Source organism: Carassius carassius, chromosome 23 (assembly GCF_963082965.1).
Source record: "Carassius carassius chromosome 23, fCarCar2.1, whole genome shotgun sequence".
Taxonomy (NCBI): Eukaryota; Metazoa; Chordata; class Actinopteri; order Cypriniformes; family Cyprinidae; genus Carassius; species Carassius carassius.
Window position 1 is genome coordinate 21,594,030 of NC_081777.1, and position 22,421 is coordinate 21,616,450.

Below are 22,421 nucleotides of genomic sequence, written 5' to 3' on the forward strand. Positions count from 1 at the left end.
GTAATATTATTTTCAGAAATTGGTAAGGATAGCATTAGTGTATGTTTTGAGGTAAACTTTTTAGGGTGAACTATTCCTTTAAATGAAAAGGAGACCATGAAAAGGGTCGTGTAGAACTAAATTACAACCTTGAATAAAATTATAACTGGGCTTCCATGAAAAAAATATGAAAGTATAGGATTGGGCCCTTTTAATATTCTTGTAATTTTGCTAAGTTACATTTTGGCCTAAAGTGAGGGGTTTTACCCTTTAGCTCTCATAATAAATTGCTCTGCAGTAAAATAGAAATATATGCCTAATGCCCTAAAAGATTGGAATTTCTTTCTACATTATAGTAGAATGTGACAACTAAATCATGGCTTCATTATAACTAAAGCTTTAGTATGAGTATTAACAGATGTGTTTTGTACAAAGCAGCTATGTTCTGATTTTCCACAAACAATAATTATATCAGTCAGATGTAACTCTTCTTTGTTTTTATGGCTAGTTTCTTCCACCATAGCCTCATCTTTACTCTTAATACCAAACAATGTGTTGAATGTTGCTCCTGACCCCCTTGATCCATTATGGACAGATAAAGTAGTTCATAAGGAGGAGGAGAGACGGCACAGCCTCTGTGATTATAGAAGAGATTTGTGAAAGCCTAGAGGAAAGTGCCAGATGGCTGAGAATCTCAAAGCCCTCATTCTCTATCTGCCATGATGACACACAGACATTTCTCCCGCCTCCAGACTCCCATCTCTTTAGATCTCTGTCTCTCTCTCTTACTCTCAGTCTTTCCTTCAACCCCCTTCTCATTCTCTTTTCCTCTAGACTTTGCAATCTTTTTTAGCTCCTTCACAGTTTTTGGTCAAAATAACAGGAGGATATTTTAATTTCTCTTTCTGCTGTGCTTTTGCTGTTCTTGGTCATTCCTACTCTAAAGTACATTTAATTTCTGTGAAATATTATTTGGGATCAAATATTAAATATAGGCATTTTAAAGATGGAAGTTTTTATTTAATTTACACGCAGCATAATTTCTAGTGGGAAAACAACAGCATTGTTAAGTATTAAGGATTGGGTCTGATGGATTATGTGTTGTTTTGTAATCTTAGAGGGTTTTTTTCACTCTAAAACCTTTCATCCAGTTTGATAATATTAGAGATTTTTTTCCCTAGTATTCCAGAAGGTAAAACTAAATGTAAATGTATTTTTAAGAGAAATTCCCAATCCACAAGGATCGTGAAGGGGAGTCATTCCTTTCCACTTGATCATAATTTTCAGTCTTTTTGAAACATCATCCGTCCATGTACATTCCTTTGATTTGAGGCTGTCTCCAATTTTTCTCACCCACTTCCTTTTGTTTTCCATTTATATGGCAGACTGCACTCATAATGAAATAAGCCTGGTCCAGCACTGGTCTGTCTGTTCGTGTTAAGTGGACTGAAAGCAACTCACTTCGAGAACTTTTATGCCCTTGAAAGCCGTGATACTTAGCAGAAGTAAACTGATCCTGACACTTGCAATGAGAATCATCCATCTGAGGGGTTGCATGCGTATGTGTGTGTGTTTGTACATCTGTAGGTTGATTATTTCCTTCTATGGTTAGGCAATAGTTGGCCATTAGCCTCCAGGATGCTTTGTTCTCTTTGCATGGTTCCTTCTGCTTGCATTACACAGACTGTGTTAAATAGGGACACCCTGTCGAGAGCAAACTTTTAGATTATCTCTCCCATTTGATCTGCTTGTTCATTTTATAGCATGACTTATCCATAACAGACGGCTAGTGTAGATCAGCCCAGTGGGTTGCCTGAGAGTGAGCGTGTTTTGTGAGGACAGAGTCACTTGTAATGTGCTTGTAATCATTTAACATCATCTGTGTCTTACACTGAAAGAAAATATAAAATTTATATTAAGCAACTGCATCTTTGGTTGCCGGAACTGTACTATTAAAAATATAGTAGCAACAGTTACAAATGTAACTTAAATGTAACTTTAAAAGATGTAATGTAACTTCTAAAACATATCATTAACTGATATAATGTTAAAGGCAAAATATGTAGGGTTTTTTTGCCGCTGTAAGGCGCGTATTCAAAACAAAACAAAGGTGGAATTTGATTGACTAAGTGTGGAATCATGGGAGTTGTTGTCCTCATCCCCACAGCCAATGCAATCTGACGGGAGAGGAGCAGTGCTGTTTTATCATACTAGATACATTTGAAAGTTATGTTATAGCGCTACTCTGTGCGGTCATCACCTGTCTATTAAAACGCACAATATATTAAAGCGTATTTGGTGTTTCTATATGTTTTTCTACAAAACAAAACGGAAATCGAGGGGTTATGACGTCATTGGCAAGCGACACAGTGACACTATGGACACGGTCCGTGTCACTAGTTAAAATTGCTTTTTTTCTCTGGATTTAAACATTCTTCAAAACATTTGGGATTATATAAATACACAAGTCAGTAAAAATATATAACACTGTTCTAGTGGTTTTTGGATATTATAATAAAAAATCTTACATATTGTGCTTTTAATACACTAAAATACTAAAATCTGTTTTGTACCTTTATAATATAGTGGCAACCATCATAAAAACACAGGTGGTAATGAAAGCCACATAATGAATCAAACTTCATCACATCTTTTCCACAAATACTAATCTATGGAAGGTTTAAAGTGTCACGTGCACAAATAAAAAACACTATTCATGACAACAAACATGACACTAAAATAATGCAATAAACATTAATTCAATGACATACGAGGTAATATAATACCCTAAATGTAGGGATGCACGATCATGATTTTTCATGGCCGATTCCGATACCGATTTTTTGCAAGCAAACTGGCCGATTCCGATACTGATTTCCGATTTTTTTAATCTTTAAGCAACAAACAAGAAAGAAGGAAAGTGTACATAAACAAGATGTTTATTTGGTTTTTAATTGGCCAAACTGGCTTTTGGCTATTGAAAACAATAACCGTAACCATCTGAAATTAACAGCAGTAACTGCACAGTAAGTAGCCTACATTCATTACAAACATAAATGGTACAGACATCAGCACTTAGCTTTTGCTTTTGAATTGGGTTGAAACTACATAGAACTGCCCTTAAATAAAGAGATCAACTGTTACATTTGAAATTAAAGGCAATAACTGCATAGTTCTACAGTCCAAACAACACAATCAACACACATTCAATAAGATGTTTCTTAATCAGCATTCAGTATTTGTTTCAGTTTTTAAATTTGGTTTTAAATAAAAAATAAAAAAGGCCTTTACCAGTGAGACTAAATAAAAGTATGCTATATAAATACATTATTCCAAAATGTTAAAATCAAATAATGTTGATGCGAATAAAACAAAGATGCAAAGTGTTTCATTCATCCAATTAAAAAAAAAAAAAATAGGGTAATGATTCACATCTATATTTTTTTACTTGAGCCAATGAAAAATAAATAACTATTGTCTCAAGTAAAAAAATATAGATGTGAATCATTACCCTAAAAAAATTTAAATGGATGAATGAAACACTTTTTTTCAGTGTGCTACAGCAGGTGATTTTTAAATCAAATTAAGTCTATATAATTTTTATGGAATTACATTTGTTTCAATAATAATGAAGGAAACTTTATAAAACTGAACGTAACTTTTTCAGAAACTATCAAAAATATGCCATTACAAAAGAAGAAAAACACTATGAAAATGAAAAAAATGAACTCAGTCGCACAAATTTAACATGCTCTTCCAATATGCTTCATTCTTTGTTAATGTTTTTCAAAGATTAGTTTTCGCTAATCGTGGATTCTGAATTCATTGCCACAGATTTCGCTTACTTTTCGCAGTTTTTCGTTTGGTGTTTTGACACCTCTCATGGGGGCGGGCTTAACAGTGATCTACTCTGATTGGATAGTGAGCTTTTGATGGACAGGTGCTCTCTGACCGGGAAGTACAGACGCCACTCAGTGGCGCGCATATTGGAAAGCTCTCGCGGTGATTAAATCTGGTCTCTACCGCAAAAAATTCTTTTTCACAGTCAAAGTGAAAGACATTTATTTTAAGCTCATACACAGGTTCTATCCTGTAAAGAAGTGTATACAAAGATGACATTGATCTTACATGCTCTTTTTGTTCAAGTTCTGAAGAAACTGTACACTATTTTGGTCATGTCACTACACTCAGAAACTTTGGGATGATATTGGTGTGTTTGTCAAGTGTAAGATTTTGCCAGGCTTCTCAGTACATATGAAAAACATTATATTTGGGTATTATGACTCTGACCCCACAAACGAAAATAACAGTTTTGTTATTAATTAAAAAAAACCTTAAAAAAATTTCATATTCACAAATGCAAATTCTCCAACTGTAAACCTGTCTTCTCTGTTTTCCTAAAAGAAATGGAAAACTATATGAATGTAATTTCAGTGTCTAATAAGAAAGCTATAAGGACTGTTAGATTTGCTCTGCCTTTGATCTCCTTGTTTAATTTTGTTTAGAATTTTTTGGTGGGATGGGAGGTGGGTTACCCCGGTCAATGCGGGCCACAGTTGGTGATTTAAGGCCTATTTGGGGGTGGCCCAAACGCCCGGTGAATGGTCCCCCCTCAGATGCCAAAAAAGTTTTTTTTTTTTTTTTTTTTTTTGTGGTTGATATTATGTGATGTATGTTTATACCTTTGTATGTTTTTGTTCTCTGCATTAATAAAAATAGAAAAAGAAAAAAAAAGCTCTCGCGGTGATTTGTATGCAATACGTCGTGCCTTGTGTTACTAAATATATAAATAATATTTGACCTTTGATCGTCTCAGTAAAGATGAGCTTTCAGGAGACACGGAGCGGCATCATCTTCCTCCTCCGTTTGTCCTTCAAGGCAGCTTGAAGTAAGCATGTGTTACTGAAGTAACCAATAACATCGATACAAGTTTTTCATGTTACATTGTGCTACAGTTTGTTGCAGGTTATTATTGTCATTCAGTAACACAAGCTTACTTCAGACTGCCTTGAAAGACAAGCGGAGGAGGAAGATGATGCTGCTCCGTGTCTGAAAGCTCATCTTTACTGAGACGATTGAAGGTCAAATATTATTTACATATTTAGTAATACAAATCACAATCACTGCGAGAGCTTTCCAATATGTGCGCCAAAGAGTGGCGTCTGTGTACTTCCCGGTCAGAGAGCACCTATCCAATCAGAGTAGATCACTGTTAAGCCCGCCCCCACGAGAGGTTTGTGTCAAAACACCAAACGAAAAACTGTGATACGTAAGCGAAATCTGTGGAAATGAATTCAGAATCCAGGATTAGAGATCACGAATCTCACAGTTTAGACCGTTTCATTTCTCATCCAACACGTGAGAAGTTGATCTGAACATCTCTTCACGGTCTACTCGTGTTCAGGGCGCGGACCGGTACAGTATACGCTCGCGCAGCTTCAGTGAGCAGGAAAGAGGCTCTTCTTTGTGCGCCAGTAGTACACCAACGGCTGATTGCTTCCTGCTATCTGTGCCTCAGACATGAAGCTCTGCATTTCCAGTGCTGAACGGCTGTCCATGTCCTGCACACAGATTTCGAAATACTTCCACACAAATGACATTAACAAATGACAGCGAACGATTACAATGTAGTATGTGCACGCGGGCACACTTACGGGAAAATCTGCCGAAAAAAGACCAAAAACCGGTGCATCGCTACCTAAATGTACTTAAGTGATAACAAAAAACTAAGAATAAACAATTAAATGAAAAACCATCAAATTAAGGGATTCTGGGAATGTCAGTTTTCATTTAATATAGTAAGGTAACTTTTTATGTCAGCAATTTTTCTTGCATCGTAATGAAGATGCAACTTTTGGCCCACTGCAGATGCAACCGGTTAGACTCTTGCCTTGACCCAAGTTACAGTTAACATGAATCTGTGATGCATCTCTATGCAGTAAAATACAGCGTCACTCATCTGAGTTGATTTGTGTCAAGGAAAACATCTCATTTGTGTGGCGTTATGACAGGGTTGGCCCTTTGCTGACCCTGCTGATATGACCAGCTGGACTTGACATGGCCTAAAGTAAACGTCAGGCTTAATGATCACCCCTGAAGAAGTGCTAACCTGCTCTCTGTGTGAGTGTGAGGATGTATTATTTGATTTATGTGTGCATCGGAGAGTAGAAGGGCATAAAGGCTTCTTTTGTTATTAATGTTTACCTTAATTAATAATACACAATTGTTTGTGCACTAAAGTTCCCAAGATGGAACAATTCCCAGAGCAGATACCCACAAGATCACGAGCGCGGTTGGAGACTTGCATGTCTCTAGGCCAAAGCACATTAAGTCAGCAAGACATTTCTTCTCACCCACCACTTACTGTACCATGCATCACCAAGGGAACATAATGTGTAATAATTGCTTTGTGTTATTTCACAATGATTTGCCAGCATCCTACAGGCACCACATTGGCATCCTAATGAAGCTAGGTTTTCTATTTACCTCTTGACCTCCTAAAGTTTTCTGTGTCTCATTGTCTATGTTTACTGTGCATGCACAAGAATATTCAAATATTGATCAGAATTTGGTCTCTTTCCTATATTATGTAAGCACTATTTCAATTATTTGCCATGTAACAAAATTAAGCCAATTTTCTTGCTTCTGGAAATAGGACTGCTGAACAGAACAGCTTGCATACCGTGTTTCTATAATGATCAGAATTCTTTCACATTATTCAAAATATCCAACATAACTAAGCATTTATGTGTCCAAACAAGGATGATTTTGATATTACATACAGACAGTTGTGAACATGCAAAGCTATTAAAAGTACAGAAAATGTCTTAACCAGAAAATGGATGTGATGTTCCTATAAATAAGCTCACCAATCTGTTGTATTATTTTCTTCATAGGCTCGTAGGAAAGAAGTGTTCCTGCAGGAGCGATATGGACAGTTCAGTCTGACGGACCCGTTCCTTGCCCTGCAGAGGGACTTCGAGTCAGGGACTGGGTCAAAGGACCGCAGGCCTGTTAGTGCGAGTCCAATTACTGTGCTAGAAGCTGTTATGGCCCATTGCCGTAAGATGCAGGAGAGAATGTCTGCCCAGCTCTCAGCTGCTGAGAGCAGACAAAAGAGGGTAAGACCTCAAATTGTGTGTTTAATTGTGCATGCATATATGTGTAACAGGGCAAGACTACAGAAAAGATTGTGTGTGAATTATTCAAAGAATATTTGCATATTCTATCTGAAATAAGTCCTCCTTTCCTGTAGGATTACCTTGATGTGATTAAGATGTCAGAGGTTTGCTTGAGGTGTTCCTAGTTATTCTCAGAATATACTCTAGTATGCAATGTGTAAACCTGTGTATATGTCTTTTTAGGGAGTTTGTGGAATTTGTGTCCACATCAGCTTCACTGATACTGTTCTGGCACAAATAGTGACTTGAAATCAAAACTTGAAGGCAAAATCCAGTTTTTCTAACCTCTACATAAGCATAGTACAAAAAACAGAAAGAAAGAGAGTGCCAGACAAGGAGAGCAATGACGGTATAAAAAGAAGAGTAGGAGGTGTTAGAGAAGGAGAGAAATAGATGCTAAGCTCTAAAACACTCTGACAAACACTTTCTTAAATCTACATCTCACAATTAGAGCTAGTGCTACAAAGAATACAAGCTACATGATATCAAAGCTGGTCTTAAACTTTAAAAACACACACAGGTGTTCTTCTTATAAGCGACCCCTGGCCCATCACCACACACCCATTTCTGCAGACCAGATATCAGCTGTGTCCACCATCTCAGTGGCTTCAGTGATATTTTAGGATAGGCCTATTATATATAACAAGATACAGTTTATATATAGGTACATAGCATGCATATTTACATGTTGCACTGACACTGAGAGAACTGAGCTCTCTGTTCCAATAATAAACACTTGTACTTGGTTGTTATGGTGACAGTTCTCTTATTGCATCGGTACAGTAGTTTTATGTTATCACCATAATTTCTGTCTGTTTATAGCCACTGTGCCTAATGTTTTCTCATTATTTCTGAGCAAGTATTCATTTATTCATAGGCTAAGTTGCTAAAATCTGTAAATAAAGCCTGAGCTCTTATCTGTGACATGTAGTGTGACAAAAGAGCTAATTGGTCATCTTTGTTTCCTGGAAGTAGTGTATTGCAGCAGTTGATGGTAGTAGTATGTCCCCTATTTTTATATTCAGTTTTCATATTAAAAGAAATGGACACCTGCTATAAGGTCAAAGTGCTATCAGACAAGATTGATGTGATCATCTCAGCACATGAGTACTGATCCCTTGACCTATTTTTCAAAGATAAAGCTAATTAAATCAGTCTCCAAAATAGACATTGGGGTTTATTAATATATATTTTTAAAGTGTGGCTTATAAAACATAGAAAAACACTACAACTAATCAATTAACGCAAATGCTTCAGTAGTGGAGCTTAGACATAAGCAAAAAAGTTATTTAAGGTTAACATAGAGTGACCTCTGATTTCAGGACATTTTCTCCAAGTTTCTTTGTTCTAGACTAATTTAAGTACTAGTCATTTTTTTATTTTCTCACTGTCCAATGGACTGACAAACCTTTTATTGTTTAATAATCTGTGTCTTGCTTTATGTGTGTGTTATCTACTCTCTGCGAGTCTCACGTTTTCCCTGCTGCTGCTGTGTCTAGCTTGAAATGGAGAAACTGCAGCTGCAGAGCCTGGAGCAGGAACATAGGAAGCTGTCTGCTCAGCTGAAGGATGAGCGAGAGAAAAACAAACACGTGGTGATGTCACTGGTGCATGAATGCAAGCAGCTAGCTGCTCGTGTGGTCGAAGAGAACCAGCGCTTTGAGGAGCTCTCATCCCGCACTGAGCAGGAAGGCCGCTCTTTGGGACGACTGGAGGAAGAGCTGGCATCCGAACGACATCGTAGCCAACAGATGGAAGCGGAAATGGAGAAACAGCTGGCCGAGTTTGATACAGAGCGAGAACAGCTACGGTCTAGGCTTAGCCGCGAGGAGATGCGTGCTGTGGAGCTGCGAGCTGAAAGTGAGAATCTCCGCCAGCAGGTGGAGCAACTAAGAACTGAGCGATGCAAAGACGCCCCACCACTGCCTTCTGCCCAAATTAAAACTGTGGCATCTGTGGCTGTGGGCACTGAGGCCACTGTCTGTAAGGCTGTCTCTTCACAGACAGATGTAATGCTGGAAAATGAAGTTGCTAAGAAGGTGCCACTTTCCATCCCCGTCAAGCCTACAGGTTCCACCTATGCTAGCATGAACCTACCTAAGACTTCCAGTGTGGGGCGTGGGCTACACCACGGGAGCACTCAGGCAGAAAATGGAGGAGAGGGCCAAATGCATGCACATGGTTCACATTCACCTGGTGTGTCTGCTACCTTGCCGACTGGGGTCAGTCCTCGCGTCCAGGCGGCCCGTTACAAATTCCAACCCTCTGCTTCGGAGCAGGACCAAAATGGAACCGCAAACCAGAGCCCCCCTTCCCGCGATCTGTCCCCCACAAATCGAGACAACTTTGCAGCCAAACAGCAGGCACGCCACACAGTCACACAGGTTCTCTCCCGCTTTACAAGCCCTCCAGCAGGGGGGCCCCCTGCAGCCCTTCGCCCTGGTCTGTCACACTCCGCATCTGAGGGGGGACCATTCACCGGGCGTTTGGGCCACCCTCAGATAGGCCTTAAATCACCAACTGTGGCCCGCATTGACCGGGGTAACCCACCTCCCATCCCACCAAAAAAACCAGGACTGTCCCAGACACCCTCCCCTCCACACCCACCAATCAAAGTAGTAGGTGAAGGTAGCAGGTCCCCAGGAACAGGACTGGGGGTGGGCCTTGCCAAATCAACTGCCACCCCTCAGCTTCCACCAAAGCCCTCCTTAGATTTGGGCGGTACAGTCCCAGCCTTGACTGCATCACAGGTGGGTGCTTCCTGTACTAGCTGGCCGTGGGGTTCACAAACGACAGCAGCATGTGTGGAGAGTCCCACTGTCACCACCTCCTCCACAGCTACCATTGTCAGTAGCCCCTCCATAAACCCACCTAGCCTTCCATCCCATAGTACCAAGCACCCGGGCAGCCCCCTGGCAGCAGCATCAGGTAAAAGGGTGCTCCATTATTCACCCTTGCGTTCACTGCTGCTCCTCTCTACTCCCCTGCTTTTCCATACTTGATGTATTCTTCAGTAAGTCCTAGCAGAGAAGGACATAGACTTGGAAAAACCAAGAGAGGAGTATTCATACAACCCGAATTCCGGAAAAGTTGGGACGTTTTTTAAATTTTAATAAAATGAAAACTAAAGGAATTTCAAATCACATGAGCCAATATTTTATTCACAATAGAACATAGATAACGTAGCAAATGTTTAAACTGAGAAATTTTACACTTTTATCCACTTAATTAGCTCATTTAAAATTTAATGCCTGCTACAGGTCTCAAAAAAGTTGGCACGGGGGCAACAAATGGCTAAAAAAGCAAGCAGTTTTGAAAAGATTCAGCTGGGAGAACATCTAGTGATTAATTAAGTTTATTGATATCAGGTCTGTAACATGATTAGCTATAAAAGCTTTGTCTTAGAGAAGCAGAGTCTCTCAGAAGTAAAGATGGGCAGAGGCTCTCCAATCTGTGAAAGACTGCGTAAAAAAATTGTGGAAAACTTTAAAAACAATGTTCCTCAACGTCAAATTGCAAAGGCTTTGCAAATCTCATCATCTACAGTGCATAACATCATCAAAAGATTCAGAGAAACTGGAGAAATCTCTGTGCGTAAGGGACAAGGCCGGAGACCTTTATTGGATGCCCGTGGTCTTCGGGCTCTCAGGCGACACTGCATCACTCATCGGCATGATTGTGTCAATGACATTACTAAATGGGCCCAGGAATACTTTCAGAAACCACTGTCGGTAAACACAATCCGCCGTGCCATCAGCAGATGCCAACTAAAGCTCTATCATGCAAAAAGGAAGCCATATGTGAACATGGTCCAGAAGCGCCGTCGTGTCCTGTGGGCCAAGGCTCATTTAAAATGGACAATTTCATAGTGGAATAGTGTTTTATGGTCAGACGAGTCCAAATTTGACATTCTTGTTGGAAATCACGGACGCCGTGTCCTCCGGGCTAAAGAGGAGGGAGACCTTCCAGCATGTTATCAGCGTTCAGTTCAAAAGCCAGCATCTCTGATGGTATGGGGGTGCATAAGTGCATACGGTATGGGCAGCTTGCATGTTTTGGAAGGCTCTGTGAATGCTGAAAGGTATATAAAGGTTTTAGAGCAACATATGCTTCCCTCCAAACAACGTCTATTTCAGGGAAGGCCTTGTTTATTTCAGCAGGACAATGCAAAACCACATACTGCAGCTATAACAACAGCATGGCTTCGTCGTAGAAGAGTCCGGGTGCTAACCTGGCCTGCCTGCAGTCCAGATCTTTCACCTATAGAGAACATTTGGCACATCATTAAACGAAAAATACGTCAAAGACGACCACGAACTCTTCAGCAGCTGGAAATCTATATAAGGCAAGAATGGGACCAAATTCCAACAGCAAAACTCCAGCAACTCATAGCCTCAATGCCTAGACGTCTTCAAACTGTTTTGAAAAGAAAAGGAGATGCTACACCATGGTAAACATGCCCCGTCCCAACTATTTTGAGACCTGTAGCAGAAATCAAAATTGAAATTAGCTCATTTTGTGCATAAAATTGTAAACTTTCTCAGTTTAAACATTTGCTATGTTATCTATGTTCTATTGTGAATAAAATATTGGCTCATGTGATTTGAAAGTCTTTTAGTTTTCATTTTATTAAAATTTAAAAAACGTCCCAACTTTTCCGGAATTCGGGTTGTACACTAATAGGGTTACCTGCCAGACGAAATGTAGTACTTCAACTTAACCAAGAATTTTTGTAAGATTCTGGAGGGCACCCATGTCAGGACAGGTTCTTGACTTCACGAAAGCACTTTTAGATACGAATAGGTCAGGTTGAACCTCTCTTGACAAAGCAGTTCTCTAGGGTTCTTTCCTATAACCCATTCTGAAGCTGATGCCAGAGGCTGCTCTATCCCCTTTCCTCCCATTGACCTCAGCATGGTTCTGCATCTCCTGTGTTCCACCACTAACCTGTTTCCCACAATGTCTCATATTAACCACTCCACCGTTTCCATTCCACCATCTGTTTCTTTGTTTTACTGGCTGTAGAGAAACTTGAAACCTGTGAATGTGGTGTCATTCTCTGCATTTTAATATTTAATAATTGTTCCAAAGATAAGTTGTTAGTTGTTCCTAGACAACTAACCCAATATAATTGTATTTGTCAAGATCTTGTACTCAAATATTACTAAATATTGTCTTATCTGCATTTATTCTCCACAATATTATGCAATTCTACTTCTGAAATATACTGTTGATGTTTTTGTTTGAGAACTGTAAATTCATATCTTAGAGCATAGTTGTCTAACCCTGCTCCTGGAGGGTCAGTGTCCTGCAAAATATAGCTCCAACCAGGCCTGGTTCAGCGGAGGTGCTAGAGGGTGAAACTATCCAGAACAGTGCATTATGGTTTGCGCACTGGAGACCGATTTCTTTTTCAACGTGTTACTGCTGCATTGAGCAGTATAAATATATATATATATATATATATATAAATTATTTAATTATATATATATATATATATATATATATATATATATATATATATATATATGATAGATAAAAATTGATAGCCAGAATGCACTGTAAGTCGCTTTGGATAAAAGCCTCATTATTATATATTAAGGTTAGAGCACCATCACTAATTTAAGGAGCACCCTCACCACACCTTTCTGGAAATTTGCAGTGTTTCTAAAGACCTTGAGTGGCTGGTTCATGTGTATTTGATTGGGTTGGAGCTAAACTCTACAGGACAGTGGCCCTCAGTGTGCAGAAATGAACACTTGTTTTAGAATAAAACGATACCATCCATAAATGGCGGCATAGATTAACAGGAATGTCCATGCTGATCTGGCTGGTTTGTGCCAGTTTTTTTGTTAGACTAGCTGGTGGCTGCTCAAACAGCACAGTCTTTCTTGTAAAGTACACCAGTACATCCTACACTGATGACCAACATCAAAAAACACAACATATGCTGGTCTTTTCAGCAGGGTAGTTCCAAAAAAGCTTTAACAAAGATGTCAGTTAGGTACAGTCATACATTGGTATGTAAGCCAAAAGTATGAGACGGCTCCAACTGCTGTTAGATTTCCCCTTGGAAACAGTGTCAGAAGCTTTAGTGTTCTCTCACATTTTGAAATACCACCCTGTCTCTGCAGGCCTCTTCATAGCTCTCTGAGAGCACCAGAGAAAGACATTTGTAACACCAGTGAAAGCAGAGCAAGTATTCCAGCAGAGTCTTCCTCTTCATTGTCACTAGAGACTAATCCACAGGGTAGCTCTGAGAGTTGTCGGTAGCTAGCTGTCATCGTTAAATGCTAAAAATTAGCACTTTTCTCCCTCTCTCTGCAGCCACTCAGCCATGGCAGTTCTCTGAGGCTCCTCTGCTCTTTCTGCCGCCCATTTTAACCCAGAAAAGAACCAATAATCTTATGCTACCCCACTGGACTTCAATTAATCTCTCTCACTTCAATTCCTTCCACTAACCGAGATAAACATAGAGAATCCCTAGAGACAAAGCTATTTACAAACATACCCTAGCATTAGCAATCAGGTTTTTTGTGGGAAGTCGTGGCCTAATCGTTAGAGAGTCGGACTCCCAATTGAAAGGTTGTGAGTTCGAGTCCCGGGCCGGCAGGAATTGTGGGTGGGGGGAGTGCATGTACAGTTCTCTCTCCACCTTCAATACCACGACTTAGGTGCCCTTGAGCAAGGCATCGAACCCCCAACTGCTCCCCGGGCGCTGCAGCATAAATGGCTGCCCACTGCTCCGGGTGTGTGCTCACAGTGTGTGTGTGTGTTCACTGCTCTGTGTGTGTGCATTTCGGATGGGTTAAATGCAGAGCACAAATTCTGAGTATGGGTCACCATACTTGGCTGAATGTCACTTCACTTTCACTTTCACTACAGTAGTTACATCCTCACTCATTTTATTTCTGTTTTCATAGGTACCAATTAGTCAAAATTCATCTGTTTCTCTGCTGCAGATTCCATCTTTCTAATGCTGTCTAATTGACGTGTCTCGCACAATCTGCTTCATGTTTAGAATGTTTTAGTTTGACTGACACAATCTGTGATGCGTGACTTTGATGAATGTACCATAAACTGCCTGCTGCCTGATTTCATTTATCTGGCTGAGTTTTGTCTTTTATTTGACGTTTTGTTTTTAACCTGATCCAAAAACAGATGAAGTTGACTAGCATTTGATATGATTACTAGGAGAGATGGTGTGAATCGTATATACACTCTTTAGAATAATATATTTCCAATGTTGTGCCAAAATGTGTACATCACATGAATATTTACCCTTTGTTTTGACTGAATTTGGCTTACTTGTATTTCCTTTAGAACACAAACATTTTGTGTGTTCATCACTCTGTTGAGGAATTTGGTTTCTGAACTGCAAAATAGTTATAGCACTGCCCCAGTGGCAGTGGCCTTGTATTATTTTTAAATGACAAATGGAGTCGTTTTTCTGGGTAATGTTTTGGATCAGAGAACACATTTTGACACAATACAAGCACCTGCCTCACTAGTTACTGCTGTTGCTTGAACCCTCCCAGGCTGGTGTCCCTCCATAGTCCCCTCGCTAACCTGCGGTGACCCCGTCCCCCTGGATGACGGGCAAACCCTTCTCCTCCAAGCTGCTTCCCAGGGAAATGTCACTTTATTGTCTATGCTGCTTAACCAAGATCCACTTTTGGATATTCATCACCATCAACATGAATTAACCTCTGCCTTGATCTCTGCTGCCTTTAATGGACACACAGGTACGTGCTGGGCTGATTAGCATATCTATGCATTAAATAATTGAAATTTACTAGCTTTGCATAAGTTTTGCATGAGACATTATCCAGTGTTTGTTTTTCTATAGATTTAGTATTACTTGTGTACACGTACACAGAGAAAATATATATATTTATAATATGTAAATAATGTTTTAATGTCTATTTTTTTAGACTGCTTAAATTTGCTCCTGACATCAGGGGCATTTGCTGATGCTGTTGATGAAACAGGATTTACTCCGTTACATGCTGCTGCTGAAAATGGTCACCATGGGTGAGTCCTCTCTTCTCAATTCTCTTGCTTTTGTGCCATTTAAGTATTTAATTTAGTTTTCAAGAACAGACAGTTATACGCCTCTTATTGCACTTTTATTAACATCATATCAGGTGATCTGATCATAAGTTGTCAGGTGAGTTTTAAAAAAGTTTTTGGTCCCTTTTTATATTAGGTGGCCTTAACTACTGTGTACTTGCATTGAAATTAATATTTGATGCAATGCACTTATCGTGTACATTAGGGTTGGGCGATGTCTTCAAATTTGGCATTGGACAATGTCTACAGTGAGGTTGGGGCGAGCAGGTGGTGGTGGGGTGGGGTTGGTAGCTGGGATATTGGGGGAGGTGTACCTGAAGCGAGAATCCCTAACCCTAACCATTGTAGACAGTCTTTAGCTGATGCGGCGCGGTGCCACATGACAACTTTCACGTCTGTTGTAGACACTGTGTAAGGAGAGATGACTGAGGATGATGGCGAATGATTTGCAGATCCTCATCAGTACCACTGCCAAACATATAATCTTGTAAAATGTGTAGCAAGTACTGCCGCTCCATAGTATAAACAGAGTACGTGTGATCGTGAATCTCGAAAGTGATTTGGGATTTGATCGCGATGGACGATGGCATCGTCTATCGGCCCAACCCTAGTGTACATCAATTTTTTTACATTGAACTTATATTTAAAAAACCTTCATGTAATTACATCTGTAATTAATTTTTTGTAATGATATTTATGATTACACTGTTGACCCATCCCTTACACCTTACCCACCCTTAAACCTACCCAGAGCACCAAACTTGTCCCTAACCATACCTGTTTCCCATCTCAATAGCAGCAAAAGTGTTTTGCAATACAATTAGAACACAATAAGTACATTGTAGTTAAGGCCACCTAATATAAAGTGGACCAGATTTTTGTATGGGTCTGTTTTTTTAAAGCCGCATGTTACATGCTTGTATAAAAACCTTGCTTTAGTGCATTAAATGACTGACAGGTGAGTAGGTGGTATGCATCAAGAAGGATTAGCATGTAAAATAAAAGGTGATGTACTCATATACACTACTTACTAGCTCCGTATGTGGATTGAGTATCCAAATGACAAAATGTGTTGGATATATTTTGGACATGTATTTAGCACTGCCCAGTTGTGTTTAAATCGTGTAACCAGGGTTGATGCAATTTCATGTCTCTGGTGTGTTTCTCTATGCAATGATATCTGCGCTGTCATTGGTAGGTGTGTGAGAGCTCTTGTGAAATGTGGAGCTGATTTGGACAGGGAGTGTTCGCAGGGAAGGACCCCTCTGTACCTGGCCTGTGAACAGGGACATGTGGAGTGTGTGAAAGTCTTGCTAGACACAGGAGCGGACTGTTCACATGTCACGACTGTGAGTTTTCAGATCCGCACTGACACGAGTGTTACACAAATCTCAATAACATTCTGCGTTCCTGAACACTTTAGGAAATACTGCCCATCTTTTCATCTCCATGGTTACCTTAACACTTGAGCAGGAGTATTTCTCTGTCTGTGTGTTGCTCAGAAATGTAATTACGATGCCTGTTTTAGACAACACTTAATAATGCCTAGATGTTTTCTCAGTTAGCTCTAATTTACTGGGCTTAACATAACCCAAAATATCCTGGGAAACTCTATATGTTTATATTAAGGTGGTTTTTATTTGCTGGTTGGTTCATCTTTTGTGCAGTTTTTTATATTTTTTTGATCTGCTTTATTGTAAGTGTGTGTATCTGTAGATTAGTATGTTTGTGGAATTTAAAAAAATGATCTAAATAACAATACTGCAGATAAATAAAAAACATGCATTCTAATAAATAACTCTCATATTATTTTTTATTACACAATTGCACAATTATTGCATTTTCTCAAAAATATTTTTTTTTCTACCTGTTTACCCCTTCAACTTAAGTGTTTTTTGTTCACAGGACAACTGCACGGCTCTGCATGCCACAGTTAGTTCAGGTCATGTGGGCCCTCTGAAGCTCCTGCTACACCACCCATCTCCTGAACCAGACCTGGGTCTCCCTGCATCAACTTCAGGCCCCAACCAGGAGCTCCAACACCCTGGCATAACCAAGGCCAGTCAAATTCTCAACCACAGTAACCAGGATGGCTGGACTGCTGCCCATATTGCTGCATCCAGGGGCTACAAGGTGACATGTTTGATGATGAGTACACTGCTTCACACCAAAAAACAAGAGTTAGAGGAGACTGATAAACACAGATGGTGCCTTGCATGCTTTTCTCTCTCCTGGTTTACAGAAATGCCTGGAGGTTTTGTGTAACCACAGTCAACAGGACATGGAGAAGAGAGATAAATCCAATCGCACCATACATGATGTTGCCACAGACGACTGCAAAGACTTACTAGAGAACCTGGGTAAGTATAGTTTGAGCGATGGAGCATTGTACAAATGTGATAGTTGACTTAATAATAGACCCCTGCCTTACCATTTAACTTTTGCGTTCTACCCTATTTTAGACTGGTACATAGTGGTTGTACAGGTGCTCATGAGCTCACCAGAGCGTCTTTGCCCTGTGGATCTCCTGGAGGATGGCTGCGCTATTGGCAAAGTTACAATTCAGCGCCATACTAGCTGGGAAGAACTAACAGGAAGCTTGAGTCATCTTCTGACCAGTCACCTCCAGCTTATTTGTGGGAGCTGGGAACTGGAGGAATCCCTGGGCAGGGCAGACACTTTGGGGCTCTCTTCTAACAGCATGGCCTCTGTAGATATAGGTAAACACATCTACTGTACATCCTACAATGTAACTAACTAATTGCCTAGAAATTCTGATGAATTTGCTTCCATTTAACTTGATTAAGATCCCATCTTTTGAATGGTAGTGTATATAATTTATGTAAAAAAAACATTTTTATTTCTGTAATGCAAAGAAATATATATAGTTTGAACTGTAAGTCACATTTTTAAGTATATATCACTGTAGTAATTTTAGATTATTGCCTCCAAAAATTTTCAAAATTTTCATTCTGGTTTTTCATGTATTTATTTGTTGCAATTTTTTTTTTAGGCTATGGTAATTTGTCATATCACAATGCAAAAAAAAAAAAAAAAATGTGAATGGTCCTAAACAGCATTTTTTTTTTAAATGAATTTATTTTGACATTAAATATGACCTAGACATTTCTTCACCCTTTCACTCACATATTTGGATGTACAGTGCAGAAGCAGCCATGATTATGTCATGATTTCTTTTAAATGCAACCTGTAGCGTAGAGACATGTTTGCAGTGGCTATTCTTAGATTGCCCCAGCCTCCTGAACAGCTGCAGCTCTTCCTGAATTGCCCTTGGTCACTGTTCAAGTTTTAATTTCCCCACCTCAGCAATTTTATACTGCTGTTGTCATAGATGAAAAAAAAAGAGATGACCAAAAAGCCCACTATGTTATAAATATCAAATATAACTGTAACTAGTATAATTTGTGATTATAAAACTTCTGAATATAGAACACAGCACCACACACACATCCACACAAATGCTATTATTTACATCTGTAGGCTCTTTAGTAGTTATGCTGACACTGGCTCTAGTGAGCGTGAGGTTAAAATGGCTCTTGTGTTGGGTGTTGGTAGGGAAGGACGTGGGATAGAGGCCTAACTGAACTTGGCTCGACCCGAGGGTTGTCATGCAGGGCTGCTGAAAATAAACTAGCCTTCTCCAAGTTCTCACCTATCTCTTACACCCCTCTGGCCTTCTCCCTCTCCCGTTGCACTCTTTCTCTCACCACTTCTTTTTTTGTTTACACTCAACTCCTCCCTTAAGACAAGATGTTTCCAAACACCAAGAGCAGATGTCAAAATGAAGCGATTTGGCCTACAGAGAGCAACGTGATGACTATCTACTATTCCTGACACAAAACATGAGGAGACTGACAGACACGAAAGAGTGAGAGAAGAGGATTTGCAGGATAAAAGCTGATTTATCATGGCTCAAGTTTGACATACAGGACTACTGTTGATGAAAACTGCTCCAATGTCAGTTAGGATTACACATCCATGTCTTTCACCATAGGCGGACACATAAATCTAGCCGCTGTACCTCTCTTGAATCCTCTAGTTAAACTGTTATCTTTATGCATGTGTATTTCAGGGGATGCTGTATGGTTGCCAGGGCAGGAGCTGCCTCAGTCTCCTTGGGACCTCGTTCGGAAGCGTTTTTGTCAGCGTATTACCATACATCTTAAAGGTCTCTTCAAACTAAGGCCTGTTTCACACTACTTCCACTACTTTCAAATAGCTTTTTAAAAATGTAATAATATTTCAAAATTGCATTGCTTTTACTATATTTTTAAATGCTTTGAATTTTTGAATAAATATGAAATAATTGCAGCCTTGGTGGGAATAAGATGCATATAAAAACATGAAAAAAAAATGGTAACACTATACATTACATGTACTTGCTATTATAATAACAATTAATTATGCATAATTAGTGACCCTTATCCTAACCCTAACCATATAGTAAGTAAATGTAGTTAATTAACATACTCAGTACTTAAATGTGTAACTACACTGTAATAATAACATCTTAAAATGAAGTGTAACCAAAAAATCATACAAAACCCAATTCCTATAAACCCTATTCTTTTCCTATTCTTTTTTCATTCTATGTACTTGTTATTTTAATAATTATAAAAAAAAATAACTTGACCCTCTAACACTATCTCTATCTATTCTATATATTTTCTATTTTCATTCATTGATACATTTATGAAATTTATTCAAATGCATGCAGTACTATTCAGTTTAGAATCAGTTTTTTTTTTCAAGAAATTAATATTTTTATTCAGCTAGAATGCATTTAACTGATGAAAGGGGACAGTAATACATTTATGGTGTTACAAAAAATCAATTGAAGAAATGTAAAAAAAAATTTTTTATATTTAAATAAATGATGATAAAGGCATCACAATTTCCAAAAAAAAAGGGGGGGGGGAATGCAGCAGAGCTAATTTCAATATCGATAATAATTAAGAAATATATATTTAATTATATCTACTTGTTTTCTTTTAATTATAATTTCTTTTAAATTATATTAATAAATGGAGTAACAGTATTGGTTATAGTTCCTAATATGTAATGCATTAACTAATATTAACATATTGAACCTTATTGTCAAGTACCGTATTTTTCGGACTATAAGTTGCACCTGAGTATAAGTCACATCAGATCAAAAATACGTCATGATGAGGAAAAAAACATATATAAGTCGCACTGGACTATAAGTCTCTTTTATTTAGAACCAAGAACTAAGAGAAAACATTACCGTCTACAGCCGCGAGAGGGCGCTCTATGTCTTCAGTGTAGGCTACAGGAGCACTGAGCAGCATAGAGCGCCCTCTCGCGGCTGTAGATGGTAATGTTTTCTATTGGTTCATATCTCTTGGTTCATTTCTCTTGGTTCATGTCAAATTAATTTGATAAATAAGTCGCACCTTACTATAAGTCGCAGGACCAGCCAAACTATGAAAAAAAGTGCGACTTATAGTCCGGAAAATACAGTAAAATGTATCACATTGTGTGTAAGAGATTCTCTTGGTAAAGAAGAAGATATACTCTTCTGTGATAGAAAGAATCAGTAGATCTCTTGGGTTTCCTCGCTTTAATGAATAGCCACACTGTGCTCCCCTTCATCACATGACCCTGATGTTAGCCAGGCTCCAGAATATTCCATCTCATACGACTGCACGTCAAAACAACTCTGTGTAGCCCTTGCTCCAATCAATTTGACACAGATCTCCTGATCTACCATGGCCTCAGTGTGCTCTTGATATACTGGGTAGGTTTGATTTATGGCTCATGGCTGCTATGATTTTGCTTTCTGTCAGGCCTGTCAGAGTGCACTCTGGATGAGATGACGTACGACTCCCTGATCCCTCTACAGCTGCTGCAGAACTATGTCCGCCTGGTACGCTGACTCACTTTCTGCATCTGAGTTTGTAGCATGTCTGAGTTTCTCTGGATAATCTTTAAAGTTTGGATAAAGAGTGCTGAGAGAAACAAGGCCTTATAATATCATGGGATTAATACAACATTCTTTGAGCCTCCACCACCAGTTTGGCACCTTGGGGCAACAGATACTATTTGTGTTTTAAAATGTTGTAATAGAAGATACATGCAGTGCAACAAGCAGTAACTTAAGACAGCAAAACACCCTCCAAGACACACTTGAGAAATCGAGCCTCCAAAAAGGCATACATACATAAAATATTTGGCACGAATGATAAAATTAAGCTGGTCTAAATGAATAATACATGTGCTGTTCATGATATTTACCAGTGTTGATGGTAGTGCATTTTGATGAACTCTGTGTTTTTGCTTGTGGTCAGGTGGAACAGTACCATAATGTCATCTTCCACGGGCTGGAGGGCAGCTTTCAGGATTACATCGCCAACCAGATCTCTCATTATATCAAGGTAACTATTATTAAGTGTTTTAAATACTCGTTTTTAACTCTGTGGATGAATAAGTATGCATTTTTTTACATTTAAAACTGAAGATTTGAGGAGGTCTAAATACAATAAAGCTTCAAACATAATGTACATTGTACACTGATACATTTCTGAAATGTAATTAAATATATTCAGTTCTATTCAGTTTAGAGTCTTTTCTATTCTATTTATAGTCTATTCAGATCGTTTTTTTAAAAGAAATTAATTTGTATTCAGCAAGAAGGCATTTAATTAAAGAAAGGTGACAGTAAGACATTTATAGTGTACAAAAAAGAAACATAGAAATAAATGTATGAACTTATATATATTTAAATAAATGCTTTTCTTTTGAACTTTTTTAAATAAATGCTTTTCTTTTGAACTTTCTGTTCATCAAAGAATCCTGAAAGAAAAGCATCACGATAAAAAATAAAAAAGCAGTGCAACTAATTTCAGTGTTGATGCTAATTAAAAAAACTAAAATACTGTGCAAATCAATGTTATCGATATTTGAATGTTTTCTGAAAGATCATGTTACACTGAAGACTGGAGTAATGGCTGCTGAAAATCCAGTTTGGCCATCACAGGAATAAATAACATTTTAAAATAGAAAACTGTTATTTTAAATTGTTATAGTATTTCGCAGTATTACTGTTTTTACTGTGTTTTCTACCAAATAAAAGTTATTGGTGAGCATAAGCGACTTTTTTTAATACAATAAAAAAAAAATCTTACTAACCCCTAATTTTTGAAC

At 38.7% G+C, this 22,421-nt stretch overlaps 1 protein-coding gene across 2 annotated transcripts in view; it reads left to right on the forward strand.

The window, feature by feature from the left end:
* The window catches only part of LOC132101491 (cortactin-binding protein 2-like), a 56,195-nt gene that overhangs the window by 27,191 nt on the left and 6,583 nt on the right, over nucleotides 1–22,421 (forward strand). For both annotated transcript variants that reach the window (XM_059506503.1, XM_059506504.1), the window contains exons 3-13: nucleotides 6,876–7,100; nucleotides 8,660–10,088; nucleotides 14,699–14,905; nucleotides 15,095–15,194; nucleotides 16,432–16,582; nucleotides 17,139–17,366; nucleotides 17,476–17,593; nucleotides 17,696–17,953; nucleotides 19,327–19,422; nucleotides 21,065–21,144; nucleotides 21,566–21,652. In XM_059506503.1, coding sequence (XP_059362486.1) covers nucleotides 6,876–7,100; nucleotides 8,660–10,088; nucleotides 14,699–14,905; nucleotides 15,095–15,194; nucleotides 16,432–16,582; nucleotides 17,139–17,366; nucleotides 17,476–17,593; nucleotides 17,696–17,953; nucleotides 19,327–19,422; nucleotides 21,065–21,144; nucleotides 21,566–21,652 — 2,979 coding nt within the window. The remainder of the gene's footprint in view (nucleotides 1–6,875; nucleotides 7,101–8,659; nucleotides 10,089–14,698; nucleotides 14,906–15,094; nucleotides 15,195–16,431; nucleotides 16,583–17,138; nucleotides 17,367–17,475; nucleotides 17,594–17,695; nucleotides 17,954–19,326; nucleotides 19,423–21,064; nucleotides 21,145–21,565; nucleotides 21,653–22,421) is intronic.